This window comes from Parasteatoda tepidariorum, chromosome 4 (genome assembly GCF_982258835.1).
Source record: "Parasteatoda tepidariorum strain Cologne lab strain chromosome 4, Ptep-v5.0, whole genome shotgun sequence".
Lineage (NCBI taxonomy): Eukaryota > Metazoa > Arthropoda > Arachnida > Araneae > Theridiidae > Parasteatoda > Parasteatoda tepidariorum.
The window spans coordinates 60,583,301-60,601,279 of record NC_141758.1 but is presented as its reverse complement, the minus strand read 5'-3'; the positions used below and the strand labels follow the sequence as shown (position 1 = coordinate 60,601,279).

At 29.6% G+C, this 17,979-nt stretch overlaps 1 protein-coding gene across 4 annotated transcripts in view; it reads left to right on the top strand.

The window, feature by feature from the left end:
- Positions 1-17,979, top strand: part of LOC107448863 (putative inorganic phosphate cotransporter) — a 44,069-nt gene that overhangs the window by 3,205 nt on the left and 22,885 nt on the right. For 2 of the 4 annotated variants that reach the window (XM_087161209.1, XM_087161210.1), the window contains exon 2: positions 12,209-12,405. In XM_087161209.1, coding sequence (XP_087017335.1) covers positions 12,209-12,405 — 197 coding nt within the window. Of the gene's footprint in view, positions 1-7,594; positions 8,242-10,840; positions 10,865-12,208; positions 12,406-17,979 lie in introns of those variants that run through there. The other 2 variants (XM_016064215.4, XM_087161211.1) reach the window with 2 other exon arrangements.

The following is a 17,979-nucleotide window of genomic DNA, read 5'->3' as shown; positions in this document are numbered from 1 at the left end:
CTACCTTTTCAAGCTTTGCAGGATAAATTTTGCAGTTGGTTTGGCACTTTTTTTTTTCACTGGCTCCATTAAAAAAAAAAAATGCTTTTTTCAAATAAGTAAAAAATATATAAATATAAAAGGAAAGAAAATAATCGAATGAAGTTTTAGGAGATGCCGGCGTTGCTCGTGAAACAGATATCCTGACTAAAAGAATGAGAATTTCGGGACTTTCCTTCATAATGGGTCCAGACGTTGCCTCTACCGTTGTACCGTAATCGCCGTTAAAGAATTGATGTCTTCGCTGTTTTGGTTTCGTTTTCGCCTACCGTGTGTTACCATCAACAATTAGCTTCTTGCGGATTTACAGCAAGTGCTTGCTGTGTTGCCCTAATTGCTTGCTGCTTGTCGGTCTCATTGAGGGTTGATAAAGGTTCAGCATATGATCGAATTGATTTCGTTTTCTGGCGATTTTCTCGAGTGTTCTTCTGTGTTTCCTTGAACGGAAGATGACCAAAAATGTGATCTCAAGTGGTAGCTATGATTCCGCTCGCGTGTGCGCGTGATTCATCAAATATTAGAAGTGATTTATTGGTGATTAATTACAGATGTGATTGGTATTTACTCTCAAAAGTTTAAGTTTTTAAACGTGAATACTTTTGAATCATTTACGCTCATATATTGAAATAGGAACATATAATTTTATGTTTATTGTTCCAAATATTTATTCCGGTAATATTATATTTATCTATTGATATTTATATTTTGATAATAGTTCCATTTATTGATGCTATTATTAAATGGTTTATAATATTATTTGTTTAAATTAAATAATGATATTAAAATTTAGTGCTATCACATATTTTTTTTCTTCCACTTATGATTCAGTATGATTATAGTTTTAATTATTATTTAAGGAATCACTTTTTATATTGCATTATATATCACAGTGTATATTATATTGATTGTAGAAGTAAAATTTAAATTTTTATTTTATTATGGTGTTTAAAAAAGCAAAATATGTGCTATTCATAAATGTAAATTTTTTTTCCTTCTAAATGTTATATTTAGTTAATGAAATTTATTTTGGTTATTTGAATGCCCTTACGGAGTGTCAAAAACTACAAATTTAACATGGATGAAAACGCTAAAAGCAATGCAGAAAATTCTGTAAATGAAGTAAATGATAATTTACAAAAATTAAGTATAGATCAAAATGTACAGGATAAACCAGACATACTAATCTTTGAGCCTGACATTGGTGTTCAATTCACAGCCTGGCTCAAACATTTCGAAAAACTAACTATCGATGCTAAATTAAATGACGATTGGAAATTTAAAAATTTTCAAAAATTCATTAAAGGTTCAGCTTTGAAATTGTATATTAATAACTGCCTTAATTGTAAGACATATCAAGAAATAGTTGAAATTTTTCAAGAACATTATTTTTCACCTCCCTTTGGCTTCAACGATTTTCAAAATTTAAAATTTTCTGGGCAAGCTAAAGACCTAAATTCATATTTTACTGAAAAGGTAGAGTTAGGTCGAAAAATAAATTTAAGTAATGATCATATAATTGGGGGTCTATCTATAGGTTTGCCTCCCCAAATTAAAACACTTTTGGTTTTAAAAGATCCCAAAACCCCAATTGAATGGCTCACAATTGTTTCAAAAATAATACATGATGTACCCACGGTCTTACCCCAAACTGAAACTAAAAAATTACCAGAATCCAAATTTAATGGGTATAGGCCGCAATATCAAGGCTGGATACCAAGGCGGCCATTCTTTAACAACTCGGGTAATCCAAATTATAATCCTCGACAAAATCAAAATTTTTCCCGGCCAAGTCAAAGTTATAACCAACAATCCCAATTTAGACCTAAAAGTCAAAATGAAAAGTTTCATAAAAATAAACAACAAACTAGTCATTTCGCCCAGGCTTCCCAGGAGTTGCCTCCTAAGCCATGTAAATACTGTGATAAGCTTGGTATAACCAATGCTTATCATTGGGGCCAAAACTGTATAAACAAACCTAATTCTTTTATGACTGAGAATCAAACTCAGCATAAACAAGAAAGTGACCAACCACGAAATTTACAATTAATAGTATCCGGATACATACAAAATAAAGATGAAAACTATAAAAGTGACAAATACCCGAATATGACAAATAAAACTATCCTGTTAAATATTGACACAGGTAGTACTTTAAATATCATCCCAACTAAACTTTTTTAAAAACTAAATGTCCAAAAAGAAAGAAAAAACTTTGTTAATGTAAAGCAAACAAAAGGTATTTTGCAACTTAACCACACTTGTACTTTAAATTTAAAAATTGGAAATATAGCTAGGTCAGTGGAATTTTATATTTTAAATACTGATCTACCTTATGCCATATTGGGTTTAAAGGAATGTAATGGGTTTAAATTTGTGATTGATTGTGATAAACGAGTTATAATGCAAAATCAGAGAAAACTGATCACTTTTTCGGATTATAAAAGCCTTGTCTTTACACATTTCTCCTGAAAACCAGGTTAATGATTGCAATAAAAATACCAATAATGAGAATAAAGGTAAAAAGGAAAGTAGAAATAAAAGAAAAAATGTTAAATCAAATAATAATAAACAAAATGAAATAGTTAAGGAAAATAAAATTTTGGACGTGAAAATAAACAAAAATAAAAATGTAAGCAAAGAGAATTCTAAGAAAAATAAAACAAAAAGTAGACTTAAAAATAAAGATTTAAATAGCAAAACTGAAAATAATCTTGAATTTTCAAGTGTTCACGAGACTGAAATGTGATAATGGTGTACAACATTGTCATAATCATGTTGACGGAATTGTGCAAATTCAAGATGATGAAAAAAATTCCCAACTTCAGGAAATTTTAGAAGATTTTTCGGATATTTTTGCTAAAGATAAATATGATGTAGGGACAATAAGAATTGAACCTCAAAGGGTAAGATTAACATCAGACTTACCAGTATCCTTACGAGCATACAAAACTTCCTCAAAGCAACAAGAGGAAATAGATAAACAAATTGAGGAATTGTTAAAGCATAACATAATTAAAGAAAGCTCTTCTCCCTATTCTGCTCCAGTAACTTTAGTTTATAAAAAAGATGAAAATAAAAAAAGTAGATTGTGTATAGACTTTAGAAAATTAAATCAAATTACTAAATCGGATGCAGAACCATTACCTCTTATAGAAACTCTTATAGATAAATTAGGGAACAGTGTTTATTTTAGTAGACTAGATATGGTAAGTGGTTATTGGCAAATTCCAATCAACCCTGAAGACACTGAAAAACTTGCTTTTGTCACCAATAGTGGGTTATACGAATGGTTAAGATTGCCATTTGGGTGGAAGAACGCCCCTAGTATTTTTCAAAGAACAATACGTAGAATACTCACTAAACATAAAGTTTCATTTGCAGCTAATTATTTTGATGATATCATAATTTATTCTAATAATTTTGAAGAACATTTAAATCATCTAAAGGAAATTTTTGAAATATGTAGATTTGAAAATTTAAAATTAAAAGCTTCTAAATGTTCTTTTTTTCAAACTAAAATTCAATTTTTGGGTTATGAAATATGTCATGGTGTAGTAACTCCTGATAACAACAACATTGAAGCAATTAAAAACTTGAAACCTCCAACTAATGTTAAATCTCTTCAATGATTTTTAGGTTCAATAAATGTGTATAATAAATTTATAAACAATTATGCTAAAATTAGAGCACCTTTAAATAATCTCTTGAATAAAAATACACCCTGGTGTTGGACTCCCAAATGTCAAGAAGCATTCGAAATTTTAAAAAATGCTTTAGTTTGTAAACCTATTTTGAAAATATTTAATCCTAAATTACCATGTCATATTTTTGTTGATGCAAGTCAAAGTGGTGTTGGAGCAATTTTGAAACAGCCAGATGTTTCAGGTGTCTTACATCCAATAGCATTCCATTCTCGTTCTCTTAGAGACTATGAGAAAAATTATGCAATCACAGAACTGGAATGTCTTGCTATTGTTGATGCATTAAACAAATTTTATCACTATTTATTTGGAAATAAATTTACCATACATACAGATCATGCGGCTTTAGTTTGGTTAAAAAATGTTAAAAATTTAAAAGGTAGATTGTTCCGCTGGTCTTTACTATTGAGTATGTATGATTATGATATAAAATACACAAAAGGCGCCTTAAACTTTGAAGCTGACATGTTATCCCGAGATATTCCTGACAATATTGAACACAATAGTAATGTTAATTTAAATAATGTAAGCCATTTTTCACATCTTTTGCAATTAGATGAAATTCGCGAAGCCCAACAAAATGATAATTTAACTGGAAATTTTAGTAAAATAGATAATGTTTTGTGTATACGTAAAAAGGGTTTTACCAAAATTGTTGTTCCATTTTCTTTAAGGCATAAATTACTTGAAATTACTCATAAAAAATTTGGCCATCCGGGAATTCAAAAAACTATTAATTTGCTTACTCCTGTTTACTATTGGGAAAATATTACATTGGACATTTCAAATTTTAACAAACATTGTCATACGTGTCAAATTAATAAAAAACCTAGACAAAAAAGATATGGATTACTACAGGAAATGCCCCCAGTTGACAAACCTTTTGAAATAATTGCAATCGATAGTGTAGGTGGTTTTAATTACTATAATTCTACCAAAAAATATTTAACTTTGGTAATTGATCATCACACTCGATATATGTGGTCTTTTGCTTCGAAATCAATAACTACGGAAAGTTATGTAAATTTTTTACACCAAATTTTTCAAATTCAAACCCCTAAAAGTATTTTGAGTGATAGAAATGCCGCGTTTACTTCTTCCCATTTTAAAAAATTTCTTAAACATAGCAAAATCAAACAATTGTTAACTACAGCCCATAGACCCGAAACTAATGGAAAAGTTGAACGTTTAGAACAAACCATTGTAACACGTTTAAAATGTAAAATTAATGATTCTTCTAAAAAAGTTCCTTGGCCTAAATTATTAAAAGAAGTAACCGAAGAATACAATTTAACTCCACATTCGGTAACTAAATTCCCACCAGCTTTTTTAATGTTTGGCACAGTCCCATTTAATCATCCTTTATCCGAAGAAATTTATCCACCAGTAGAAGAAGCAAGAAAAATTGCAGTGGAAAGAACTAAACAATATCATGAGAAAAATAAAATTTATTATGATGCAAGATTTACTTATATTGAATTTTCCCCTAATGATACTGTAATGTATGAAGATTTTAAATACCCCAATACTAGGAAACTTACCCCAACTTTTTCCGGTCCATATATAATTCTTGAAAAAATTTCTGATGTTAATTATAAAATAAATAAGAAGAATAGTCATAATAAAAAAAATACAGAAATAGTTCATATATCAAAATTGCGAAGGTACCACCCACCTGACAAACTTAAATTATGTCACGAATAAAAAACATGTAATAGTTTAAATAATAGAATTAATTATATTTTATATTGAATTTAATGATTTTTCATTGTTGAAATAAAATTAAAAAACACCGAATATGACGACAATACGCATAGTTCAATGGAACATGCGGTCCCCTTTTTTCTGGAAGATCCGACCTTTCAAATTTTCTTCAAGTTCCACGTTTACCCAAATCTAGTAGGATATGGGGCGATGGTAGTTTTTCTCTGGGGTGAAAACCAAAAAAATAAATACTTATGCATCTTGTTGAATCTAGGATCTTCCAGCACATTATTGTTGAGAATAGGGACTGTTTTCCTCCTTTTGGGGAATACAGCCCCTAATCCAACAAAACAATTTCCCCTAATAACACTGAAGTCTTAAACTTCAGATTAAAGACCAAGTGTCAAACTTTTTATTCTCTCATTGAAATAAAAATACTGAAGTCTTAAACTTCAGATTAAAGACCATTGTGTCAAAATTTTTTTACATTTTATATTGAAAATTTCTTTGATAAAAAGTGTCAATTTGTATTTTTATATCTCATATCACTTGCATTTTCATATTTTTGTATCTTTCTTGTTATTGAATATGAATATTTACATCTTTTAGGAAAATTTTATAGATTTTCTTGTCTTAAGTGAAAAGTTTATTTTAATTGTGTTAGTATGAGGAATAACTTTATTTACTGTGATTATAAAGAAGGACTGAAAAAGCTTAATCACAAAAATTTTCTGAAAATGGAGATCTAACACTTCATTTCGATAGTAGCGCTACTTCAAATTTTTTCTTCTTCCTCTGTATGAAACTTTTTTTTACATAGTGTGCAAATGTGTTTTTTTTTATAATTCATGTTACTTTATATCTTGTTGATATTACAAATATTATTATTATTATTATTATTTTAATTGTGTCATCATAAGGAAAGTTTTGCAAAGGGATAATTTAAAATTTTTTTTTGATGTTAGTTAAAATTTTTCGGCGAGGGGGGATGTAACATAAAAAGCTTCTATTAATCTTTTTACGTTAGTTTCTTTGCTATAAAACAACTCCTACTTTATTACTAATTAATTATTCTATTCCAAATTCTTTCTCACACTTTTAAAAGCCACATCCTGTTCTTAAATCTATTTTTGGCTCAACTATGCATTTAATTAAGAGCAGGACATATCTCCCTATGCTCTGTGTGGGAAACGCTAGATTTCTTTCATAAACCAATAGTAATCCTTATCACTTCCCTTTTCCCCTCAAATATAACAAAATAGAGGGAAATTCCTTTGCTACTTTCCCTAAGATAAAAACTTAAGCACACAGTTTTTGAGTGCGAATTGGAGCTCCGCCTTTGCTAGAAAATGTCTTAAATATACTATGTGAAGCTAATAAAATATTTTTTGCCTTCCAACTGCTATCTGCGTGGCCTAACATCACTCACCATGACTGCTACCCTTTCATATATATACATATTTATATAGTTTACAGTTGCGCTATAGTCTACGCTAACTAGTTAGTATATTTGAAATCTCCCATTCAAACCATTGAGTTCTGGAACGTGAAAATCCGTTTATTAAATCAAAAGTTGTTCATGGTGATGCGAATTTTTTCTTCTTTTGCGTATTACAAAGCAAAAAATTTTATTAAAGCAAAAACACCCAGATAGCTAAATGCATTCACTAAAATGCATTGAAAAAAAAATCACGGGGACTTATTTGTCAGGTCACGTGTGGTTTTTGCGGCGTTGATGCGTACATCGAAAAATGTCACGATGTTCGTGTTTGGTGACATCGCATTTTGACGTCACCCAAAGGTCAACATGAGACCTTTAGACTATTAAAGGATGCATAAAATGTTCCAATATGAAATGCAATAATCGAAAAAAAATGTTTATTAAAGAAGTAAATAACTGAACTCAGTGGCGCGATAGAGGGCCAAGGCCTACTGTGCCCGTTTCAGTTTTCTTGACCTTGAGCTCTGGGGTGCAGAGGCAGGCGTTCCAGTTAGGTCAAGTTAACGTGGAACCCCCAGTGTTTTGAAACCCCAAGCATGCTTGGTATTCATTTATCGACCCAATGAAGTGATGAATGGTGAGTCAACTTTTCCCGGCCCGAGGATTGAACCCAGGACATGTGGCACGGGAGCGCAAAGCGCTACCACTCAACCACCGGGCGTCATTAAAGAAGTAAGGTTAAGTAAATTAATATTTATTTATTTTTAAACTAACTTCCTTAATGTGAAATTTTTTTGATAAAAATTTAAAAATTTTATATTTTAATATATTTTTGCTTTCTTTGAAAAGTTTGTTTAACACATTGAGATGAGAGAAAAGGGAGAGAAAAGGGGAGAAAGAGAGAGAAAAGAAAAGAAGAGAGAGTGAGAAAGAGAGGGAGAAAGAATGTGAGGGAGAAAAAAAGATTATACATGTCTTGTGTCAGCTGAAAAGATATTTTTATCTGAGATTAGTTTTACCTATATATACTCTAAAACGAAGTTATTTGCATTTTATATCAGTCATCAGTTTTCGAATAGATGAGTCAGGATAATAAATGAAAACTGTATCATCATTTCTGATGAGAATTTTTAGTTACTCACGTCTAAATTGCAGTCAGAAAAAATTTCTTCGAGAAATTTAAAGAAAAGTAACAACTTCAACCGGTTAAGAAATAATCGTGGAGCCTAAAAACAAAAGGAAAGTAGCAAAAGCTGCAGAAGTAACTAATTAGTTTAAGAAATGTATCAAAGTTTATGCATTTTTAAAAGTGAATATTAACATTGAAAATGAGGAAATGGCTGTCTTCATATTCAGGTATGAAATACATTCTAAATTACATTTTAAAGGCAAATTAACAATTTTTTAATAAGTCGATTAATAATGTTACAATATTTCAATATTATTAGTATACTATTGATATGTTTTTGAATTGTAATATTTTTTATATCATAGTTGCTATTTAATTTATTAATGGTTTTCATAGTTTAGGAAACAAAATGAAGGGATGTTTGTTTTGAAATTGAAGTTTAAAAAAAGTTTTACGATAAAACAATTTTATTTTGTTTAAATTTAAAAGGAGTTTGGAGTATAAATTTCAAACTTTGATATTTTAAAGATGTGATGTTGTCCACTGATTTGCTATTGTTACAATACTCAATGTTACGATAACAATATTCAAATAATTCAGCGAGAAAAATATTGCCTTTTTTTATTTCCAACAATTAATTAAAATATTTTCAGAAAGTTAAGAAACAAACCTACAAATGTTTTAATAAAATTTAAAGAAAATTTAATAAAAATAATTCTGTAATAAAATTTAATTATTTTCATAAATGTAATTTTTTTTCAAACAAATGTTCAATTAAAAGTTAAAATTAAATTACTGAATTAATTTGAGGAAATTTCTAACATCACAATTCACAATGTGCAAAAAAAAAAAAAAAAAAAAAAAACAATATAACTTTTGATCCGGTCATTTGATTATAGCAGAGAAAGCGAGTTCTGCCAATCTCATAACCGACGGAACTGGGTTCGAGTCCCAATATTGACATCGCAATAATTCCCCTGTTACACATGAGTTTTCAGTGTCCAGCACCCTAATTTGGCACCCTGGGCTGTAACAATACGATACTCTCATTGACGCATAGATAACAACATCACAAAGCCGCTAAAATATCTCTAATGTACAGATAAAGTTTTTATTTATGGTTTTGAAACCATGCTAATTGTAAATGGTTAAAAATCCGCATAGTTTTGCATTTGTGGATTTTAATCTTACTAGTTGTAAACGGATTCAATACCGTAAAGGGGAAAATGTTCTTTACCGTAAATTTTACGGTTAATCAGGTGTACAGACTGATACAGGCTATTATACCATAATTTTAGAATAAAAATTCTAACAGTGTACGGATGATATTTTAAGTTACAAAAACAAACTTAAGAACTATTACAAAATGTAGACATTTTTGCTAAGGGATTGTACTTTTCAAGAGGAACCAAAATCTAATAAACGAAGTCAAAGTGCGTATTTTTAGTATTTAGGTTTTGTTTTTAAAATTTTACGAAATTTTAGAGAAATTTTCATAATTTTAGTGCATTAATGCAGCAGAGGATATCAATTCAGTTAAAAAGATTTGCACACTTCAGGATAATGGTGGTTAAGAACTTTTTAGCACGACTTTTTACATTTTTTAATAAAAGTTTAAAAAAGGTTTAAAAAGGTTAAAGGTTTATGAAGCGAATTAATTAATTCGCTTCATTATTTACGTTATATGTAACAGATACGTTGTAATTAGGAATTTTCTTTTTACTGAAAAAACTATGTGGAAAAAGAAAAAAATAATATTGTACTTATGTATTAAGAGTATAGTTTAAATTTTGTGGAAAAGAAACTAAAAAATTCAATAAAAAACTTGAATATCTCTGAAATTCGTCGAAAAAATTACGAGTGAGATAAGTGTTAGTAAGATACTGGCAACATTGTCTTAGTATTAACTTGATGGGTAACGTATTACTTTTAATATAGTTCTGGAGGAGGTAAAAATTTGTTACATAATACAAATTATATTGTACTTATATGTATATACCTATTTCGATAATGAAATTAATATTCTATTTAAAACTGTTAAAATATGTTAACTTCTAAGACACACAGGAATATTTAAATATTCCTGTGTGTCTATTTAAATATTTAATCAGATTAATTCCATAATTATAAAATAATTCAGTGAGTTTTACAGCAAATGTGAGTGTGATTTCTTTTGTATAATATAAATAATATTGTACTTTGTCTAATTAGATATTGCGTATTAGTCTAATCAGATAATAAAATCAAAAAATTTTTATTTCGAAATGTAAGAAAAAAAAACGCATTTGAAGTTTTGTAAAAACTTTTGCAATAAATTGTTCTTAAAAATATATTTGTAAATAAACATATATATATAATGTAAGTAAATATATTTTGTTCTTAAAAAATATATTTGTTAAAAATATTGCGCGAAAGTTAAAGGCAGTTATTTATTACACTCTTAACAAACAATACTTTTCTCACACTACAAGCGAAAGGAAAAGTATAATTTTTGAATTTAAAAAATAGCGAAGTAGAAGTAGATGGACACATTTGTAACAAAAATAACAGAAAATGTTTAGCTTTTCTTTTTGTAGCTCTTGAATTGTAACCTCAAAGTAGAAGCAGCCAATCTTTAAATAAACATAAATATTAATGAGTATCATCGACATAACAATTGATTTAGATAATCAAAATAACTTTATGCGTGCCGGAGTTCGTTTTTGTCTCCGAAAACGTATTCAGTCAAGTTTCTTGTCTTATTCTTACAATAAACGTGGCATGAACTTTTAAAGGGATACTTTTCATAGAAAAATATTTGTTAAGGTGTTCTTTCACATTTTTATATAAATCATTTGATGATGGAATTTAGTAAGTAAAAGTTTGAACTGTTTTTGGCATTTGAACGGAAATCGTCATTGCAATGTGAAAGAAAAATATTTTTCTCTATTATGAATAAATTGAATTTTTAAGTAATTTTTAATTAACGGAGTTATTACCCATTTTTAAATTTATTAAGATTTCACTAAGTGACATAAATCTATTTAAATAGATACAAGAACTGGACAAATATATGTTGTTTGTTTATGTAATTTGATTTTAAAAACATTCACGAAAGTAGCATCAAATCGTGAAGTTAATCAATTCAGATTATTTAAAAAAAAAAATTTTGTGTTATTAAAAATATCTAACTTGTTAATTTAATAAAAAAAATTTGAAATTTTAAAGCATATTGAAACTAAATAATCAATATCTAATTTAATTAATTCCACAATTAAAATACATTTTAATGAGTTTTACAGTAAATCTGCACGTGAGTTTCTTCGTATGTTTATAAATAAAGTTTATTTAAACTTTCATTTTATAAATTAGAAATAAGCGTAAAACATTTTTATTGTTTATAATAGAGAACAGTATCAGGCTTCTAAAACTTAAATGCACTAAAATTATTAGAGCTAATTTAATTGACAAAAAATTAGATTACTTTTAGCTAAGTCGAATAGGTTTTTTCTTGTTGAAAAACTCTCTAATTTTCAATCCATTTTAGCGAGTGATTTTCGGAAAAAAAGCATGCGAAAGAAAATTCTTTTCTCTTTGCTTTTTATCCCTTTTATTTATAAAACCTAAGATCACAGAAATAGTTAAAAATCTTTGCTTTAGAATGACATTCTTAAGCATTAAAGCAAAAAACTGAAAGGAAATATTATGGTTAATTTAAACTTATTAAGTAAACTTGTGATAAATATTAGCTTTTTAAAGGCTGTATATTAAAAACTATTATGTGCTTTAAAAATAGTTACTTATATCAAAAAGAAGCAACACCCTTATAATTGGTGTTGTATCAATGGGAATTTCAATGTAGGTAATAAATGAATGACATTAAATGACAAAAAATGACAAAAAATGAATTTAACGAATGAAAAATAATTCTGAATGGATTCAGCAAACGAAAAATAGCAATTAAGACTCCTTTAAGTCAGTAATTAAATGACGATGTACCTACAAACTCAACCGAATACATAAGAAATTATTGATTTAGGATTTTTAAGAAATTATAAATAAATACAATAAAATATAAGAAATACATAAGAAATAATTATATAAGAATTAATTATATAAGAAAGAAGATAAGAAATCATTGATTTAGGATTACTGATATTTTATGAGAAACCATTTATGTTACATTGTATATGCATATTAATGAATATTTTTTAGTTCATGGACTTTTACAAAGAAGATACGTAGTTACTCTACTGGGCTTCCTATGTTCTATAGTCACTCAATCTCAGAGATTGAATATTGCCCTTGCTATGGTTGTTATGGCGAATTCCACCAATGTAGAACCCAAAGTTTTTAGAAGAAATTACACTGAATGTCCAATAACAACAGAAGAAAAAGAGTATACTAAACTTGTAAGTAAGATTATTTACATTGCTTTTTAATATTGCTTATTTAATTAAGTTGTTTCGGCATTTATTTCGATTAAAAACAAATAAATCTTAATCCAGTAAATAAAAACGAATCTGAATGCGAACTTTAATTCATTATGTATAAATTTTCAATTATTGCTTATACGTAATCAGTACATAGTTAATAATAATATTATCATTATTGACATAGATACTTAACAAGGATAATATTGTAATTTTTTGATACGCATTTTAAGAAGTGCAACTCTCTTTTTTAATGACTTAGTAATCCTTGAGCCGTGCTTTGATATTTTTGGACAGTCATTATATCACGAAATCATAGGTTTTTTGACGCAACACGAGTTCTAAATTCTTTGATAAAACTGATTTTCACATGAGTCATATTTCCGTTCATTCCTAAAAATCTCTAATATGATTTATTTGATTTTATAACCGTTTGCACAATTAGTCGGGTAGAAATAGAGATTAGAGTCCTCGCTTATCAAGCAGGTGTCCGGGATTTAAACCCTGGTGATGGCCCTGGTCATTCATTATTTTTCATTTTACTCCAGTTGAATTTTCAAATCAGTAGTCATAATCATTATGTTTTCGAAAATACTGTAATGACGATAGATCTTTAATATAAGGAAATGTTCGCTTGGATTATTTCCAAGGAAAGTTTCGTAAAAAAAGAAGAAGAAACTGTCTTTAATTTAGAGCATTTATTTTTTACAGTGCAGAAAATTAAAATTGCAAACTTCTGTTTATTGTCCAAATTTGTGGCATATTATTATCATAAATGAAATATATTTATCTGTAATGAGAAATAATATTAAACAAACAGTAATCATTTATATATTACGATGTTTTTATACATAGCTAGAATAAATGCAACGATATAGCTAACAACATAGTAAGAAAAGATCTGCAGTGCTTAAAAAAAAAAAAAAACCGCACCCCTTGTTTAACTTTTGATTTGATGCTGGGATCTTCACGTTTTAGAACTCAATTTTAATGATTAACCTTATCAAATTAATAATTTGAAAAAGTCGTGTTTTAAAATTCGATTTCTCAAGAATTAGTCGACCGCCTTCGCTCAAATTTTGTATTTTGCCATTTAAAATTGCATTCTTTAAAGTGATGCAAAAAATTTGTACCTTACAATTCAATTTTTTTTTACTATTATTGAATTTGAATTATAAAAAATAGTATGTGTTTATTAGACATTATATTTTGAATGGAATAAATATACAACTGAATGCTCGTACCTTCTACCTGTAAGAATATGATAAAGAATATAAATATCTGAAAATAGTTTATATTAAAAAAAAAAAATTTTTACTATTGGCGCATTTTTATAATCGTGCTTTGTAAAATGCCACTAAAGAGTTAAACTTTGAATTCAGGCATAAATTTTTAGTTCTTATTGTGCTTGAAATTTTATTGGCAGTACTACAAATTTTGACTCATATGACTCAGGGCTAAAGAGAATAGAAGGGCTAGTTCACTCCGCTCTTAGAGCTGAAGCTACGATTTCCCTCCTCATGACGTCACTGTGTCCACAGATCTCGGAGATCGCAAGCAAAGATATTATGATAACTTTGCATCTTTCTCTTTTTAAAAATAAGTTAGACTTTTTCTGGTTATTAGCTTTCAAACTTTACGTAATTAACGCATTATTTCCGTTCATAAACATAGTTCAAAAAAAAACTTCTTGGCCATTATATTAAAAAAAATACCATTTTAAACTTATAAAAATGTTTTACTAGTTGGCGAAAATGACACTATAAATACTTTATTTTAAAAAGTTCAGTTTTAACTTTAATTATTAAGAAAAATGAAAGCATATATCGAAACTTTTTTTATCTACATATTCTTTTATAACAATAAGTTGAGTTAAATTTAGAATCCCTGATTTTAAAATATGCCGTTAATGGCAATTTGTTCATACTTAATCATTAGGAAACATCAACCTTAAGCGCTAATTACTGAAACAAAATAATAATTTAGGTTCATAATGACAATAGAAATTTTACAATTGTTTATAGATATTTACATTTACGATGATATAATTTATAGATATTTAAATTTAAGAGAATATAATTTTTAAAAAAAATCATAAATATTTAGAATAATTACATTAAAAAATATGTTATGAAATTAGGAGAATTCCAACTATATACTACATACTTTATTTATACTTTTTATTTACATTTTAATTTTCTTTGACTTTATCCATTTTTTAATTTTTTTCACCTGCCTTTCTTTTTGAAGTAACGAGGCGGTTTCTATTTACATAATGAATTTTTATAAAAGTTCTTAACGACAGAATAAACGTATAGCTGTTTTATATTAACTGTGTCATTTCGGAATCCATTCTTTACATAGTTGTTCATTTACTTTAGGGAACACGCGGAAAATTATACTTTTTCCTTTTGTTTTTATATCAAAATTTTTTCAAGTTGCAATCGCGCAAACTGGCATTTCGATAATAGTTTTAAATTCTTGTAAATTCACTGCAAAAACTGAAGAAAGTCATTATAGAAAATTACAAATGTCTTAGAATATGTCACAAAAAAAATGCTCCAATATTAGTTAGAGCTAGCAAGGCCAAACGCTCCGTTCTTGAAGTAAAAGTGCGAGCTTTGGGCCAAAGTGACGTCACTACAGAAAATAGGATGATTGGCGCGGCGAGAGCTACTTCAAAGGAGTGAACCAGCCCCTCTATTCTCTTTAGCCCTGCATATGACTCATTTTGACTCATGCATAATCACTGTAGTCCAGATTTTTAAGAACAAACAAAGTCCCCAATAATTCAATTAAAACTTTTTTCAAAACAATGTGTCCTAACCCACTTACGGTTCAGCAAGTAAAAAGTCGTATTTAAACATGCAGACTTTTCCATATGGTACCACGTTAGATAGGGAAATAATGTATAAGGGAGAAACATCTTCCCAATTTAACTCATTTAAACCATCAGTGAGTTAAAGCTTACGGCCCTTTGCTTACGGTGTACCATATTCTACCAACACATGTGGTCCACATGTTGTACCAGCCGTAAGGAAAAGGTTTAATATACAATTAAAAATTAAAATATTTTAATTGTATATTAAACCTTTAGAATATATTATTTAGAATAAAACAGAAGAAATTTTTTTTTCTTTCTTTTCTTTTCTTTTTTTTTTTAAATATTTTCTTCTGATTAAATAAGTATTCCAAACTAAAACATTACTTCTCACTTAAACTCTCATGAAACTGGATTAAATTCGTATATTAAAATACAAATTTAATCAAAATTTCAAATCGTTGTTGAATAAGAAAAACTTAATGTATGGGGGACAATAATAGTACAGAGACATAGAGCGTTACAATGTAAAAATATATAATAATAGAAAAATTTCAGATAAAAATGACTCGGTTAAAATCTTAAATGTTAAAAATCAATAAGTGCTCTAATATGTAAAAAAAACTGGATCTCCCAGATAACTTCAGTAAAACGCTTTTTAGCTTTCTCAGTAATAGAGAAGTGATTTTTAAAGATGAGGAAGGCAATTGTATTTTTAGACGTTTCATACACATGGGAGTTCCGCAGGGCTCGTCGCTTGGGCCGGTGTTGTGGCTTATTTATATCAACACTGTTTTCCATCATTTTAACCATATTAATTTTAATGATTTTATCGAGGTTGATTTTAATGATTGCCGCTTAATAGCTTTCGCGGATGATCTTTTTATGTTGTTGAGACACCCAATTTTATATCTATTTGACCAACTGGCCACCCGCTGTCTTACCGGACTCTCGGAATGGGCTAATGCTTATAAACTCAAATTTAGTGATAATAAGACGTATTGCATCACATTTCCCAACAGTAGAAAGAAAATCGGAAGACCACCGAATATTAAAATGAGCAATAATCATACATATTCAATTAAACAGGTCCAAACTCTTAAATACCTGGGTATTTTACTTGACCAAGGCTTGACCTGGATACCTCATCTTAACCAGGTCAAGGAGAGAGTAGGAAACTTTAACAATCTTATTAAAAGGGTGGCCAGGGCGACCTGGTGACTTAAGCCAAAAATACTTAAAACCATCTACCTGCGGGCCACAGAACGCATTATTTTATATGCCGCCAGTGTCTGGTATCGTAATACTAATAGGATCAATGATAAATTAAATTCCATCCAAAGGTCTTCGCTATATGGTGACTGATGCACGTTAAATCTGTCGAGTCTCAAAGTCCTCCATGTTCCCACAACAAATCAATACCTCTGGGGGTACTGATCCAGGAGTTTCCTTGTCTTCTGGATTGGTTCAAAATTACAAGGCTACGGAGTTGAACGTAAGTAGTCGTAAACCCATGAAATTGGGTCGGCTGTTCAACGACGGTTATAAAATAAAATAAAAAGGTCTTCGCTAATACTCATAACTAAAGCTTATGCAACTACCAGCACAGAGGCCCTCCAGATACTGGCGGGGGTGGAGCCTATTCACCTTAAAGTAATTAATGATATTTGTGTCAAACGACTTAGGTGGAAGTGGCGACTGGAAAACTTTGACTCGGATATTAGGGCTGTTTTACAGACTGCACGTCCTGACTGTCCTCCATCTAGGCTTCACCCATCCACTTTTCGTTCTGTGCCCTACGGTAAGTATCTACCAATCAATACGGGACTTGAAATTTTTACTGATGGTTCGAGGATGGAGGTCGCCAACCCCAATACTAACGATAAGGAATATAGAACAGGCTCTGGCATGATTGTGAAACTGGATGGTGAGACTATTGAGGTGGCCTCCATCAGACTCACCAATAACTCTAGCGTTTATGTTGCAGAGCTCGTGGCAATTAAAAAGGCAATTTCATGGCTTTCTGACATGGATTATCCCAGGGCAACCATCTACTCCGATTCGCTGTCCTCGTTGCAAGCACTAAACAATCCAAAGCCTATTTCAAAACTTGTGGAAGAGATAAAACTTCTTTGGCATGACAACATTGATTGCAATTGGGTCAAAGCCCATGTGGGCATTCAAGGCAACGAGGAGGCGGATCGGGCAGCAAAAGAAGCCACGAGTGACTGCAACATCTCAATTGAAGTCCCCAGTTCCACTGCCCAAATTAAAACCGTGGTCAATCATCACAATATGAGTCGCTGGAAGCGGGAGTGGCAGAGTTCTGGGAAGGGCAGGCAAACTTTTAAATTCTTCAAGGATCCAAAACTAAACAGACTGCAGGCAAATTTTTATTTTAACCAATTTTTTAACGGGTCATGGAGTGTTCGGAGAACATCAAAATAGACTTTTTAATAAAAACATTCAATGCAATTACTATGGGGAACAACAGACAATCGATCATTTAATTTTCAATTGTTCCCAATTCCGGACACTTCGTGACAATATTTTTACCAATTTTAATCAACACCAATGCTTTGCCAATCTAGCCTGCAGAAAAATTATCATCTCTATTATTAAACAAACACTGGAAGATGTACTCGGAAACAGGCAATAAGACCCGGAACCTGCGCTCCCTACTTCTTGGGTGTCTCAGGCATTTCATCGGCTTTTAACTTATTGTTTTACTT